This window comes from Piliocolobus tephrosceles, chromosome 2 (assembly GCF_002776525.5).
Source record: "Piliocolobus tephrosceles isolate RC106 chromosome 2, ASM277652v3, whole genome shotgun sequence".
NCBI lineage: Eukaryota > Metazoa > Chordata > Mammalia > Primates > Cercopithecidae > Piliocolobus > Piliocolobus tephrosceles.
In genome coordinates this window covers 56,287,539-56,301,922 of record NC_045435.1, presented here as the reverse complement: position 1 = coordinate 56,301,922, position 14,384 = coordinate 56,287,539, and the positions used below count along the sequence as shown (strand labels likewise).

Genomic DNA, 14,384 nt, shown 5'->3' with positions numbered 1-14,384 from the left:
CTATGTATGGCTATTAAATGCAATTAAATAAAATTAAATACTCTGCCGCTCAGTTGCACTAGCCACACATATTAGTGATTGGGGCCACATGTGACTAGTGGCTGTCTCTGTGGATAGGACAGACACAGAACCATTCCATCATTACAGAAAGTTCTAGGGACAGCACCAGCCTCACGTGAATATGCACACAAAACACAGAGTAAATTGATCCAGATAGAAGTTGGTCACATTAGAAATTAATGGGTTCACCGGGAGGTGGAGGTTGCAGTGAGCTGAGATTACACCACTACACTCCAGCCTGGACAACAAAACGAGACTCTATCTAAAAAAAAAAATAAATTAATTAATGGGTTCATCATTGTCTTGGATTAGATAAAAAAAATAAACATTAGGCTGGGCACAGTGGCTCACACCTGTAATCCCAGCATTTTGGGAGGCCGAGGTGGACAGATCACCTGGGCTCAGGAGTTTGAGACCAGCCTGGCCAACATAGTAAAACCCTGTCAATACTGAGGAAAAAAAAAAAGAGAGAGATGGGTGTGATGGTGCACGCCTGTAGTCCCAGCTACTCTGGAGGCTGAGGCAGGAGAATCACTTAAACCCAGGAGATGGAGGTTGTAGTGAGCCAAGATCATGCCATTGCACTCCATCCTGGGTGACACAGTAAGACTCTGGACTCTGTCTCAAAAAAAAAAAAAAAAAGAAAAAGAAAAAAAAAATTAAAATTAAATAAATAAAATTAATGGGTCCGAAGTTAGGAAAATACTCTTCCAGGGTTACCCAAGCTATTTTTTACATAAATCTGAGACACACAGCCCAGTCTGGGGTTATAAAATCAGAGATCATATTATACTCAATCTTAACCACCCAGTCTACCACCAGGAGCAAACAGTCTTAGTAAAAGATTTCAAAGATGAATATTTAATCTCATCCACTTTTTCATCCTAGATTGTCAGATTAGACCGAACAATGGAACAGATAGTCTTTCCTGTGCCCAGCATATGTGAATTCCTAACCAAGGAGTCAAAACTGCGAATTTACTATACTACAGAGAGAGACGAACAAGGCAGCAAAATCAACGATTTCTTTCTGCGGTCTGAAGACCTCTTCAATGAAATGAATTGGCAGAAGAAACTGAGAGGTGGGTTCCAGCACATCAGCAACAACACAGAGAGACACAGTTCTGGGATTTCACAAACTTGGGCTTGATGGTGCGTTTATTTCCAAGCAGGAGCAAAGCTAGTATCATTTATGATACTTTGCACCTCTGACCACCAGGAAGTCATAACCACTTTTGCAGCTGATCAGTGGGCTCGAGCCAAAGTATGATAACTCCCCTGAAAAGGCTTCCCGCATCAGAATTTGACTTGATTTGATTGGAAAGCTCCATGGAAGACTTTTTGAATTCCTCTTTTGGTATCTCTATCTAGAAAATGAAAAGGGAAAAGCCCAGGCCCTTGAGCTTACGGGATGGTTCACTTGAGCAGAAAATTCACACTGCTTGCTGGCTCATTTACTAGCACACCTGCTCCAGAGACTCTGGTATTTTCTCTTTTACGGGGTAGCTTGGATTTTAGACTAAATCATTTTACAGGCAGTGGAATCATTTGCCACATAAGATGCATCATTGCTCAGCAGCGAGTCCCATTGAGTATCCCAGCCAGTCAGGTGGAAATTACTGGTCTGAAACACATTCGTAGGGCTTCCCCAGGGGGCTTCTCTGTTCCTGGTTTCCATTGGGGTTTTAACATGATCCTTCAGCACCAGCCTTGTGCTTGGCGCTGGCTGTTGAGACCAACTTAAAAAGGATCGTACTTCATTTCTATCTGTTCATGAGGAGCCAGATTTTTTTATTTGAAACGCTGGATTCCAGCTATAGTTGTGATGTGTTGAGCTCTTTCTGAGGGGTAAAACTGGGGTGGAGAACAGCCGTGTTGGAGGTCAGTTTCCCAGAGCTTTCGTCTTCTCCGTGATGCTGTCAATCTGAGCAGGCACGTACCAGCGCTGTGTTTTTCTTCCCTTTTCTCCCTACCTGCCTGCATCCCTAGATTAGGCTAATGGCAGAGAAGGCGGTGCAAGAAGGTTCGCCCAAAGGTCGCATTTCCACCTCACTTCCAGCCCCGCTGTACTCTTGCTCATCTCTAAGGGGCACCTCCCTGTGCAGCACTTTCAAACATTACAAAAAGTCTGGCCAGGCCAAATCCATCCCTCAGCCAGCTCCATGTCTAGTGTCTGACCGAGGGGCCAGGAGACCATTAGCAGACCAGCCTCTGTGCCCTCCACGGTGTGGACCTCAGGAGACACAGGTGTAATTCTGGTATCGGAGTGTCCTCATAGCCTGCTGTAGATTCCTCAGACTCTTGCAGCTGCAGGAGCCTCATGAACATGGAAACTTTTACAGAGCACCATGCTTGGGCAGTAAGAGGGAAAAAGATACCCTGCCCCCAGAAAGGGAGACATAGACCCCACCCATTTCATCCTCATTTTTCTAGCTATTATGTTACATAGGAGAAAATGTATCTGTTGCTTTTGTCCTTCACTGGGATATTCCGTCATTCCAGCTTTAGGGAATAATCCTGAGGTGTTTTGTTTTTGTTTTTGTTTTTGAGACAGAGTCTTGGTCTGTCTCCCAGGCCGGAGTGCAGTAGTGCGATCTCAGCTCAGTGCAACCTCCGCCTCCCGGGTTCAAGCAATTCCTCTGCCTCAGCCTCCTGAGTAGCTGAGGTTACAGGAGCACGCCACCACACCTGGCTAATTTTTGTATTTTTAGTAGAGATGGGGCTTCACCCTGATGGCCAGGAGGGTCTCAAACTCCTGACCTTGTGATCCACCCCTCTCGGCTTCCCACAGTGCTGGGATTACAGGCGTGAGCCATTGCGCCCGGCCAGTCCTGAGTTCTTGTATCCAAACCTCCATGATAGTTAATAAGCTGTAATTTTAGCCTTATCAGTATATGTGTCTATGAAATTGGTCAGACACATACACTGATACATTCATTCTCTACAAATTATTTTATGAAATGTTTTATGTATAATGTATGTATTTTATAAGTTCTCCAAAAGGCTTATTTTGGAGATGACAAAAAGGTTTTCACCTTTTCTGGTGAGATGAGATATCTCCGTATCCCTTTTTATGAGATACTGTCTCCAGCCTGGAATAGTAGGAGGACCCTTAGCCCCAAAGAATGGTGAATCTGAGTTCTAGTCCATTTCTGCACCCCACAGGCTCTGTGCCCTGGGACAAATGGCTTAACCGCTCCCAGACCCTCACCTGTGAAGTGAGGGATTAAGATGACCTAATTGACGGATTGTAGCATGGTCATTATTCCAAGACTTATATTACATTGTAGCTAATACCTTCCTTATTTCAGTCATTCTTTTTTTGAAAAACAGTTTTCATTTCAGTGAAACTTAAGCACAACTGCAGTTGTCAGCTGAAAGATTTTAATTGGCTTCAAAACTATCTGCTGGTAAGAGAGAAATTGAAAATAATAACCGAATTAACCATGATTTGCACACTTGGGGAGGGAGAAATGTACTCATCAGAAATATAATTAAAATGAAATGCATTTTCCCCTCTAAGTAGCTTATATCTCTTCTAATAAGTCTGCAGAATCAATTTTTCAGGCTCATTCATTTAGCTGTTTTACCTTTTCCTGAATGTATTGCAGAGGATCATCTCTTCTTCAGTAAATCTGCAGCTAGCACTCAGACATGTAGTGAGGTCTGTCTGAGACTGATGGGGCTTAGTATTTTCTTCTGCAAGATTAAAATATGCAATTGCTCTGCGCTTCATTAACTCTTCTTCCCTGCTTTATTTACACTAGAACACACACATACTCTTCTGTGCACTCACATCCTCTCTCTTACCATCTCCCTCTGACATCCTCTCTTGAAAATCCTATCCCCGGTGAAGTGAAAACTCTGGGCTAGGAAAGTGAGAAGACAGAGAAAGAGGAAATCGAGGCAGAGGTGACTATGCTGACACTTTCTTGCATGGGGTTCTCCCGTGTGATTATCCCACTCATAAGTATATATGGAGTCCAAGCCTTCCAGTAAGGGCCTGTTCCTCTAAAATAAACACAAACAAACAAAAAACTAGGAAAGAATGTTACCAAGAGATGCCCTAGGCTGTGGTTATTTAAATTGCCCTGCCAATCCAGGATCACAGCACTCCACCTTTTGCTATAATGTAGCAGGTATATTGATCCAACCAACTTTTAGCCCCTGATAAGTAGAAAACATGCTGTAAGGCAGCAGTCCCCAACTTTTATGGCAGCAGAGACTGGTTTCGTGGAAGACGATTTTTCCACAGATTGTGGGGGTGGTGTGGGGAATGAGGGATGGTTTTGGGATGAAACTGCTCCACCTCAGATCATCAAGCATTAGATTTTCTTGAGTGTACAGCCTACTAGATCACTCACATGTGCAGTTCACAATAGGGTTCACACTCCTGTGAGCATCTAATGCCCTTGCTGATGTGACAGAGGCAGAGCTTAGGCAGTAGTGCTTGCTTGCTGCTCACCGTCTGCTGTGCAGCCCAGTTCGTAACAGGCTATGGGCCAGAACTGGTCCGCGGCCCCAGGGTTGGGGACCCCTGCTATAAGGTACAGTGAAGAATTCAACAGTGTGTAAGCTATGACTCCTCCTGTGGGCACTTACTATCTGAAGTGGACAGACAACAACGGCATATTTTTAAGTGGCTGCAATACCAAGCTGTTTGTGACCAGAGCTGTAATCAAGCATTGATACATGGAAGTACAAGAAAGGCAGGCTTCAGAGAAAAGGTAGGATCGAGTAGCATCTAGAAAGGTCTGTAGGACTTGGATAGACGCAGCCTGAGAGACCGGGGGACGGGGACATGTATTTGTTTCCCGTTGCTGCTATAACAAATTACCACAAAGCTTAAAGCTTACAACAACATACATTGATTATCTTACAGTTCTGGAGGTCAGAGGTCTGAAAAGATTCTCGCTGAGCTAACACCAAGGTGTTGATAGGGCTGTGTTCCTTTTGAAGGCCATATCCTTTTCCAGCTGCTAGAGGCTACCTGTGGCTCCCGGCCCCTCCCTCCACCTTCAAAGCAGCATTGTCCAGTAGAGCATTTCTCATGCTGTGCCACTGTGGCTCTGACCCTCCTGTTCCCTCTCTCACTCTCTCACCTATATGGATGCTTGTGACCACATTGGACCTACCCAGATAATCCAAGACAACCTCCCCACCTCACATCCTTAACCTAATCATACCTGCAAAGCCCTTTTGCCAGGTAAGGTAGCACATTCACAAGTTCTAATGATACACACGTCAACATGTTTGAGGGGGGCACATTATTTTGCCTGCCACAGAAAGTAGATTGGTTGCTTTTTATTGTTGTATAACAAATTGCCCCAACATGTTGTGACTTAAAACAATAAATGTTTATTTTCTTACAGTTTCTTGGGGTCAGGAACTTGGGAGTGGCTCCTCTGGATGGTTCTGGCTCAGGTCTTTCATTAGGTTGTAGCCAGGATATCAGCCAGGGCTGCCATCACGTGAAGGCATAAGTGGACCTACAGGGTCCACTCCTTGGTGCTCTTACATGGCTGTCAGCAGGAGACCTCAGTTCCCCTCCACATGGACCTCTCCATAGGTCTGTTTCAGCATCCTCGTGACATGGCAGATGATTTCCTCAGAGCAAATTATTGATGAGAGAGAGGAGGAGGAAGCCGCAGTGTTTTTATTAATATCACCTAGTCTCAGAAGGCATGAAGCAACAGTTTCAGTCTGCTCTTATTAGTAGCAAGTTAAGTCCAGCCCATACTCAAGTGGAAAGGACATTAAGGTGTACCACTTGGAGGGAGGAGGATCAAATAATTCATGAACATATTTTTAAATTGACATAAAGGGATTGTGCAGAGGCTGGAGAGTACGGGCTGTGTTCAGGACCCACCACTAGATTGGGATACAAAGGCAGAGTATATGGGGAAGGGGAGTGGGAGAAGTGTCTGGAAAGGTAGACGGGGACATAATTCCATGTGCCACAGAAAATAAAAGGCATTGCACGTCAAGATTGGTCTCTAAGCATCTTTTTGCACCTGGATAAATACCTAATTGATTTGAAGGACTGAATGTTTGTCCAGGTTGCAAACAACACTACAACTTAAGTAGAATGTTAGCTTTATAAAAATAAGGTTTATTTTATGAGCTATATGCCATAGTCGAAGACCATTTATTACAATCATATTAGCATATCCTGCAGTGCACACACTCACATTTGATACCGAGCACTCCCTCTGAAGCAAATGCTAGCTTACACAGACCATCATTGAGCTTTACCAGATCAATTTTCCCCCCAACTTCATTTTATGAGCTTTTTATACACACACTAGTGCGGAGAGGATATTTCAGATTCCCATGTATCCATCACTCAGCTTCAGCAATTATCAACTCTTTGCCATTCATCTCTTCTGTCCTCTTCTGGAGTTTACATATCCAGATCAGAAATGGGCTTCAGTCCCAGAAGAGACACAATAGCTGTTGTTTCTAGAGCAGATAAATGTCTCAGCTTAAATTTACTTCAGCAATCAACTTCCCAAAAAAAGTACATTGCTACCTAGTGGTTGACTGGGTCCTGGCTGGCTACCCCATTGAATTGTCACATGGGTCATTTATTTTTATGCCTGTCGCTGACCCCAGAGGATCACTAACCTGGGTAACAAGATCTCCACTGCTTCTGCCCTGTGCTGAGCCTCAGTTTCTCTCGTTTAAACAATGAGGGATTTTAAACTAGATGATTGCTCATGGCTCTAAAACTCTACAGTTTGGAAACACTGCCTGTTACCAAGTGCAAACATGATATGGGCGATTAATAAATTACCCAGGGCTCTATTTAATTGCACCATAATTTTATTTTGGTTGGAAGCTCCCAAAGGCTTGGCTGCTGCTACAAGCATTATTATAGGGCCATTGGATTTGTCATTGGCTGCTGTCCCAAAGTTACATGATGACTTCATTGGGAAAAAGAAATATACGATAGAGATCCATTCTCACGTACTCCATGCTTTTCTCTGGAGGGGGATGATATGGAATGAGACTGTGTTTTGGAAACTTCGCCTCTGACATGGACACTGAAATTATGCCTACCATGTCTATTTTGGAGCGTCACCCTAAGTGTAAAGCACCATTGAAAAAAGAGTTCAGGGAAAAAGGCACTCCTGTAACCAAGTGTTTTGTTGTTCTAAGACTGAGAATGCCCAGCCAGCATGGGATAACCTGTGGGCAACGGTGGATTAAGATGGCAGCAATGTCCAAAGTGTCTCTGTCTCTTGCCCTTCTGTGATGGCTTTGCTGCCACGCTCTTTCTCTGCCATAGCTCTGGAGATGGGAACTCTGCTACTGACCACCAGGTCAGCAACTTGTACCCCTCGCTTCCCTGTCCTCAAGAATGATCATCCAACTTCAGGCAAATGGCAGATGACTTAATGCCAGGAGAGGAATCATTGCCTTGCTTTTAGGCACTGGCGTGTTAGCGGAGCATGTTGAGCCGGAGAGGAATGTGGAAATGGTACCAGCCCTAGTCTGGGGCCCAGCTGGGCGGACTCTGAATGCTGTATCTCCCCCGCCCTTCCCCAGTGCCCCGCACTTCTAAAAAGCTAATTGAATTCTTGGGTCTCTCCAGGCATCTCGTCTGGTCCCGGAGCCCTAGGGGGAACCGAGAACTCAATGTGTGAACTCTGGATAACCCCCAGATTCCGTAACTGATGGCTGTGACTGGGCTATACAGGGTTTATAGATGCTCCAACTTTTCTCTTTTTCCTCTCTCCTTACTCCACCCCCAGTACATCTTCTGTTCCAGTAAGTACTCCACACAAAAATAAACCAATCTGATGTCATTATGTACCAAGTTCAAAACAAACGATCATTTTTACTGTTGTGGTAAAAACCGGGAACAAAAGTGGACTTGTGGGGCAGAGCGGGTGGAAGGGCCACATTGCATTCCTGGCGTTCCCGCTCGGGGTCTCCAACCTCACATGGCTTTGCCTTTGTCTCTGCAGCCCAGCCCGTGTTGTACTGGTGTGCCCGCAACATGTCTTTCTGGAGCAGCATTTCGTTTAACCTGGCCGTCCTGATGAACCTGCTCGTGGCGTTTTTCTACCCATTTAAAGGAGTCCGAGGAGGTACCCATATCTTTAATTTCAAAAAATCTATTAGAAACAGCAGGAAGGCTATGACTTGCATCTCGATTGTGGTTCCTGGATGTATTGGTGCAATATGGGGGATCCCAGTTATCCACGTTCAGACAAGAGGAGATTGTAGCTGTTACCACAGATTTAGTTTTAAATCTAAATTAAATAATTTAACATTTTTATCCTTTTTTTTTTTTAACCAGGAAAGAAAGAGAAGCATCTAGATACTATTAAACCTGTGAGAAAGTCTCTTAATCAGCCCCTTGTTTTATATATGAGGAAACTATGTCTCAGAGCAGTTAAGAGATCAGGCCAAAGTCACATAGCTAACTAATGGCAGAGCTAACTCTAAAACATAGATGTCTTGATGCTCAGTCCAGTATGTGTATTCCCACACCGCACTTCTGGAATTGATTTCAGACTAAAGAATTTGTAAGAAATCTCTGGAATATTTTTTTTTTTTTTTTTTTTTTTTGCCAGGGGAGGTAGGACTTGAATGACTGCAGACTGTACAATGTTTAGTCTATTAAGAGCTACCTGCCATTATTCACATAACAAAACATGATGATTATGGTGTTTCTGGATTCCCCCCAGCCCACCTCCTTCCAGGCTACACATTTTGCTGAGAAAAGGCAGACAATTCGGAGGGAGGCATTTTGCTATTTAGGGACCCTCAACACATTAATGGCATCCTAGAAGCATCCTCACTTGTGGGGTTCCAGTGGCAGGCATTCAAAGCTCCCCTTCTATGATACATTCACGGCCCCTTTTCTGACATCCACAATAGCCACCTGGGAGGTCCACCTCCCAGCTAAATTTTTCATCAGAGCTTTTTGGCAGATCACCTCACATACGCATATAACAACCTGCCAGGAACCACCTTGTGTGAAAGATAATGGGATAAAGAGCCCAAACGTAAGACACAAAAACCACGCAGGAGTAAGTTTCAGGCTCCACTCTTTAGCTTAATCATACAGACATCAACTGACCAGACATGTATAGGTAATAAGTCAGTTTAAGGACCAATCTGAAAGCAATGACATGTTATGTAATGCTTATATGCCTAAGTTACCCTTTTGAGGAGTTAGCTTTTCTGTTTGACCTTAAGTTACATGGAAGGCACCATTTGAATCCCCCCCACCACCCAAAAGTACAATCTAAACACAAGTCCAGGGGGGATTTTTTTTTTTAATGTCATGTCAGGAAGCATGAATGCCCATGTCTGTGTCTAAAAGATTTGACTAGAACCCAGGGCTGCAAGGTTTTCTCTTTGGGGATGTTCACCTTAACCCAGCTGCCAGTCAGCAGAGGTATGTGTGGCAGAGGGCTAGTGAGGAGCTCAGCCAGCTGTGGCAGAGGAGGCCCAGGTCTCCTTTCACCTCAGGGAAGTTGTCATGCTCCTCACAGCAGATTATTCAACCCTTACCTTGTCTGTGCTTTCATTTACTCTCCATTGCCTTCAAAGTATTTCAAACAGATTTTATTATTCACCATGTCTGTTTTCTTCACCGGTCATTTGTGGCAGCATTCAGGCCCATTTTGGGGACAGGGAGTTGACAGCCCCCCACCCTTCAGTGACAAGCCTCCTGCCATGGCATTCTTAGACTTAGGAAGTCCAGAGACTTAAGGTGTCTGCCTGACTCCTGCCGCCCACTTGCCAAGCCACTCTGGGCAAGCCACTTCAGCAACTCTTTGTCATCCTCTGTGTGAAGAGATGCTTACATTAAGCCCATGGTTGGAAAATTTTGATATGGCTTCAGAAAGTCCTGCAGAACCCAGGGAAAAACAGTTGCCAAACTAGTCAAGATCTCCAGAGCATGTGTTTCTTGCCCATCCAAGCTTGAGATCCCCTGGATGGCATGACTATTGAGGGTCTTTCCAGCTCTAAAATGGTGCATTCTGAATGAGCCATCAACTCAGGCTGGTCTGCAGGAGGCAAGGATGCCTGGTTTGGAATCATGGGCTTTAGAACTTCATGCTGATGGACTAAACAAAAAGCAAAAATCAGAGTTCCTAGGAGATTTGACCTGAGGCTGATCTGACCCAAGGAAGCCTTTGCCATTATCTAGTGGCTGATATTGCCTTAAGTGCATGAATTCACTCCCAGAGGGATTCTTTTTTCCTTTTGTGAGATGCATTGAGGGCATTTTCTATACTCACTGCTAACCATCCTCAGGAGAAGGGTTGTATTAACCCTGCCTAGAAACAAGATCTGGTTTGTTGACCTGAAAGTATTTCTTTGAGCTAATATGTGTGAGAATTTGTTGCATCCTAAAGACAAGATTTCATAATGTCCCTCTTGAATGTATATAACAGCCATATCATGTGTGCTGATTTTGTGTGGTTCTGTGGCTTACAAGGTTTGTGACTGCCAAGAACCAGTGGCCTTAAAAGCTCCTTTTCAAAACTATCACCGCCCCCACAACTTTGTTTTAGAACTGACAAGTTAGAGTCTTTCAAAAGCATGCAACTCAGGCAGCTTCAGATTGCTTACTGAATTTGTGAGCATGCCATGATGGCTAAAGCAAATGTAGTACTACTTTTTAAATGTTTTTATTATTGAAATTGTCAAACATACACACAAGTAGAAAGAACAGTATAATGAGCTACCATGTACCTATCAGCCAGCTTTAACAATTTTGCCTATCTTGTTTCATCTATCCCTGTACTATATTTTCTGAAACATTTTAAAGAAGTCTAGACATCTTGGATTTTTTGTCCATAAATATTTCAGTGTATATCTCTAACTTATAAGAACATTTTAAAATATGTATAATCACCATACCATTATCATATCTAACAAAACTAACAGCAAATCCTGTAATAGCCTGTCCAAATTCAGATTTCTCCAACTGTCTCAAAGATGTCTTTCTAGAGTTGGTTTTTTGGAATCTAGCACTGCGTTTTTTAACACTGCTGTTATAGTGAGGAGACAGCATTTTTACATTGGCCTCTTCAGGATTTGGGACATACCTTGTACTGGTCACATTGATGATACTGAGATCATCTTAAGAGTCCATTTAAAATGGCATTAAGCACTTCAGAAAATGATAGGTAAGCCACAGACTGGAATAAAATAGTTGCAAAATATATATCTGATAAAAAGCTTATATCCAGAATATGTGAAGAACTCTTAAAACTCAATAATAAAAAGGCTATTCAGTTAAAACAGTGGGCAAAACATTTGATCAGACACTTCACAGAAGATATATGAATGGCCAGTAAGCACATGAAATGATGTTCAGCATCACTAGTTATAAGGGGAATGTAAATTAAAATCACAACACCGTTCCACTGCAAACCTACTAGAATGACCAAATGAAAAAGATGGGCACTACCAAGTGTTGGTGATGCTGTGGATCAGATGGAACTGTCATATACTGCTGGTGGGAAGGCAATGTGATACATTCACCTTGGAAAACAGTTTGGTATTGTCTTTTAAAGTTAAACCTAATATGTAGGATCCAACATTCTACTTCTTTATGTTTGTCCAAGAGAAATGAAAATATGTCCACTCCAAGAATTGTACATGAATGTTTCTAGTAGCATTATTTGTAATCACTCCAAACTAGAAACTCATTGACTGTTAACTGGACAAATAAATTGTAATATATCCATACTATAATATACTCAGCAATAGAAAGTACAAAGTATCAATACAAACATGGTAACCTGGATGCATCTTAAAAACTTGCTAGGTGAAAGAAGTCAAGCACAAAAGACTACCTGATAGGATTATTTTCCCATTTTTATGAAATTCTAGAAAGTGCAAAGCTATAGGGACTGATATCAGATCAGTAGTAACTGGGGATAGGGATGGGGCAAGGCATCACCTGCAAAGAGGCACAAGGAGACTTTTAGAGTGATAAACATGTTCTGTATCTTGATTGTGATGACAGTTACATGTGGTGGTTTCATGACTATATGAACTGCCAAGATTCACCAAATTTTGCCCTTAAAATGCATGGATTTTTAAAAATATTGATTAAGGACCATCGACTTCAGAGGCAAATGGTCTGCAGCCATTTGCTGCATCACTTTGGGCAAGAAATGTCACCCGAGACTCAGTTTCCTTTAGAGTAGACTGGGGACAATAGGCTAAATAAATGGTCATCAACGTCAAGGGCTTGACAAGATTGTCTAACAATTGTTAAATGCTTGGAAAGCAGCACATGTGCCTCAATGTGCACTTCTTGAATTTCTGAGAAACCTCTGCCTCTTTGTCCCCATTCCCCATCAGCTTTGCCTTTTGAAGGATTTCAAAAGGGAAGAGGTAAGTGGCTGGGCGAGGGGAACAGTTGTTAAAGTGAGGCTGAATCCCGGCAGGCGTGGACTCAATGAACTAGGGCAGCCAGCAGCTGCTGGAAGAGCTGTACCCTGCAGAGGTGTCTCCTCCCCAATGGTGCCACAATCCCAGCATCTCTGAAGAAGTGAAGCTCCTTTATATAAGTGGCCTTAATCATGTAGTGCTGCTTGTTTACATCTGAAGGAGACTCAAAATGTGACAGCATTTGAAATAGGGGTGTTTTTTTTTTAATGAGTGTTTTACAGAACTATATTTTTAGCCGTGTTGGCTCATGTTATATAACCAAGCCGTCTCGTGGGACACTCTAAATAGAACTTGCAGTAGCAAGAGATGACAAAAATTGGTATAAGCTCTTTGACTGCAGGGATAATCTAATTGTAGGATGATGCTCATGACACGGAAGTTGCCTTTCTCCTTCCCTTGGAGAAATCTGATTCAGGCAGGGGACCTGCATTTTTCCTTTGCATACTTTTAATAGAAATTAAGTTTAGGCTTCCACGTCACCTTCTCTGAGTGAAGTGTGACACATGCATGAGTTTTATTTCTCGAACAAGCTTTTCATGAGTGCCTGCCAGGCACCAGGTACTTCCCTTGGGGAATGTGCAATCGGGTGAGAGAGAGACAAGTAAACTGACCATTAGGAAATAGTGTCCTGTAGGGATGACTGGAAGCAGGGAATATGGAGGAGGAGGGAACTCCTGACGTGTTTTTGTGGGGAGGAAGGGGATTGGGGCAGGCTTCCTGGAAGAAGTGATGTCAAAGCTAAGACCTGAGATGAATGAGAAGGGAAGAACTTCCCAGCAGAAGGAGCGTGTGTGAAGGCTTGGAGGTCAGGAAACGCTGGTGGGGCTGGTTATGGATGGGGCAGAGAACTGGAGGTGAGAGTTGGGACTCGTAAGCCAAAAAAGTTATTGAAGAATCTGTAACGGTGCATGTTTTAGGTCTGTCCCCTGTACTCAGTGAATGCACAGATTTGTGAAAGAACCCTGTTTTGTCCTTGCAGGAACCCTGGAGCCCCACTGGTCGGGCCTCCTGTGGACAGCCATGCTCATCTCTCTGGCCATCGTCATTGCCCTCCCAAAGCCCCATGGCATCCGGGCCTTAATTGCCTCCACAATTCTACGATTGATATTTTCGGTCGGGTTACAACCCACCTTGTTTCTTCTGGGCGCTTTCAATGTAAGTGTGGATACCTTCCTTGCCACTGTTTCTTGTTTGCAGATTAATAGGAATGCCTTGCATTCTGGTTCCTAGAATCCTGGCCTGTGCTTTCAGGCCAGAAAAAATATTGTTTGGGGCAACTATCAAAATAGCAGAAGCAAGGGATCGCTGCAGGTGGACGTCTCCCTCTTGAGCTCCTCATGGTGCAGTGAGCCTTGTAATGTATCCCTTGGACATCAGCATTGTCACTGTTAGGGACTATCCCTGTCAGGAGATAGGCAGAAAAAGTGGTAACACTTTGAGATTTAAGTTAGTTTTGCCAATCTGGTTAAAGGTTTGTTGGGACAGGAGATTTTAGACAGTAAGTGAAATGATCAAATATTAACACAGCACCCACTTCTGGAAAGGGCCACATAGAAAAGAGGGGAGAGGTAAGAGGGCCTGGCCAAATACAAATACGGGGCAGGTAGAAAGGGAAGAGGAGAAGCAGAGACAGTTATTTAAAAGTCAGTGGTGACATTTAGAAATGCTGTTTCACTACCATTGAAAGATAGAAGCCAATTTCATCTCCGGGAGAATTCTTAGGACAAACTGATATAAAACCATACATTGGAGAGATTTCCTGGTGAAGGGACGGAGAAAATTTGGACATGTGAGGCACTGGAGGATCTAAAAATGCCTTCCAGGGGTTTCTGCCCTGAGCATATAAGGAAGCTGAGGTCCCATGCAAAACTGGAAGCGATATTGCAAAAT

At 43.5% G+C, this 14,384-nt stretch overlaps 1 protein-coding gene across 6 annotated transcripts in view; it reads left to right on the top strand.

Moving 5' to 3' along the window:
- Nucleotides 1-14,384, top strand: part of ITPR1 (inositol 1,4,5-trisphosphate receptor type 1) — a 355,793-nt gene that overhangs the window by 294,955 nt on the left and 46,454 nt on the right. For all 6 annotated transcript variants that reach the window (XM_023218580.1, XM_023218584.1, XM_023218583.1 and 3 more), the window contains 3 exons: nucleotides 949-1,141; nucleotides 8,033-8,155; nucleotides 13,474-13,649. In XM_023218580.1, the coding sequence (XP_023074348.1) occupies nucleotides 949-1,141; nucleotides 8,033-8,155; nucleotides 13,474-13,649 (492 nt within the window). The remainder of the gene's footprint in view (nucleotides 1-948; nucleotides 1,142-8,032; nucleotides 8,156-13,473; nucleotides 13,650-14,384) is intronic.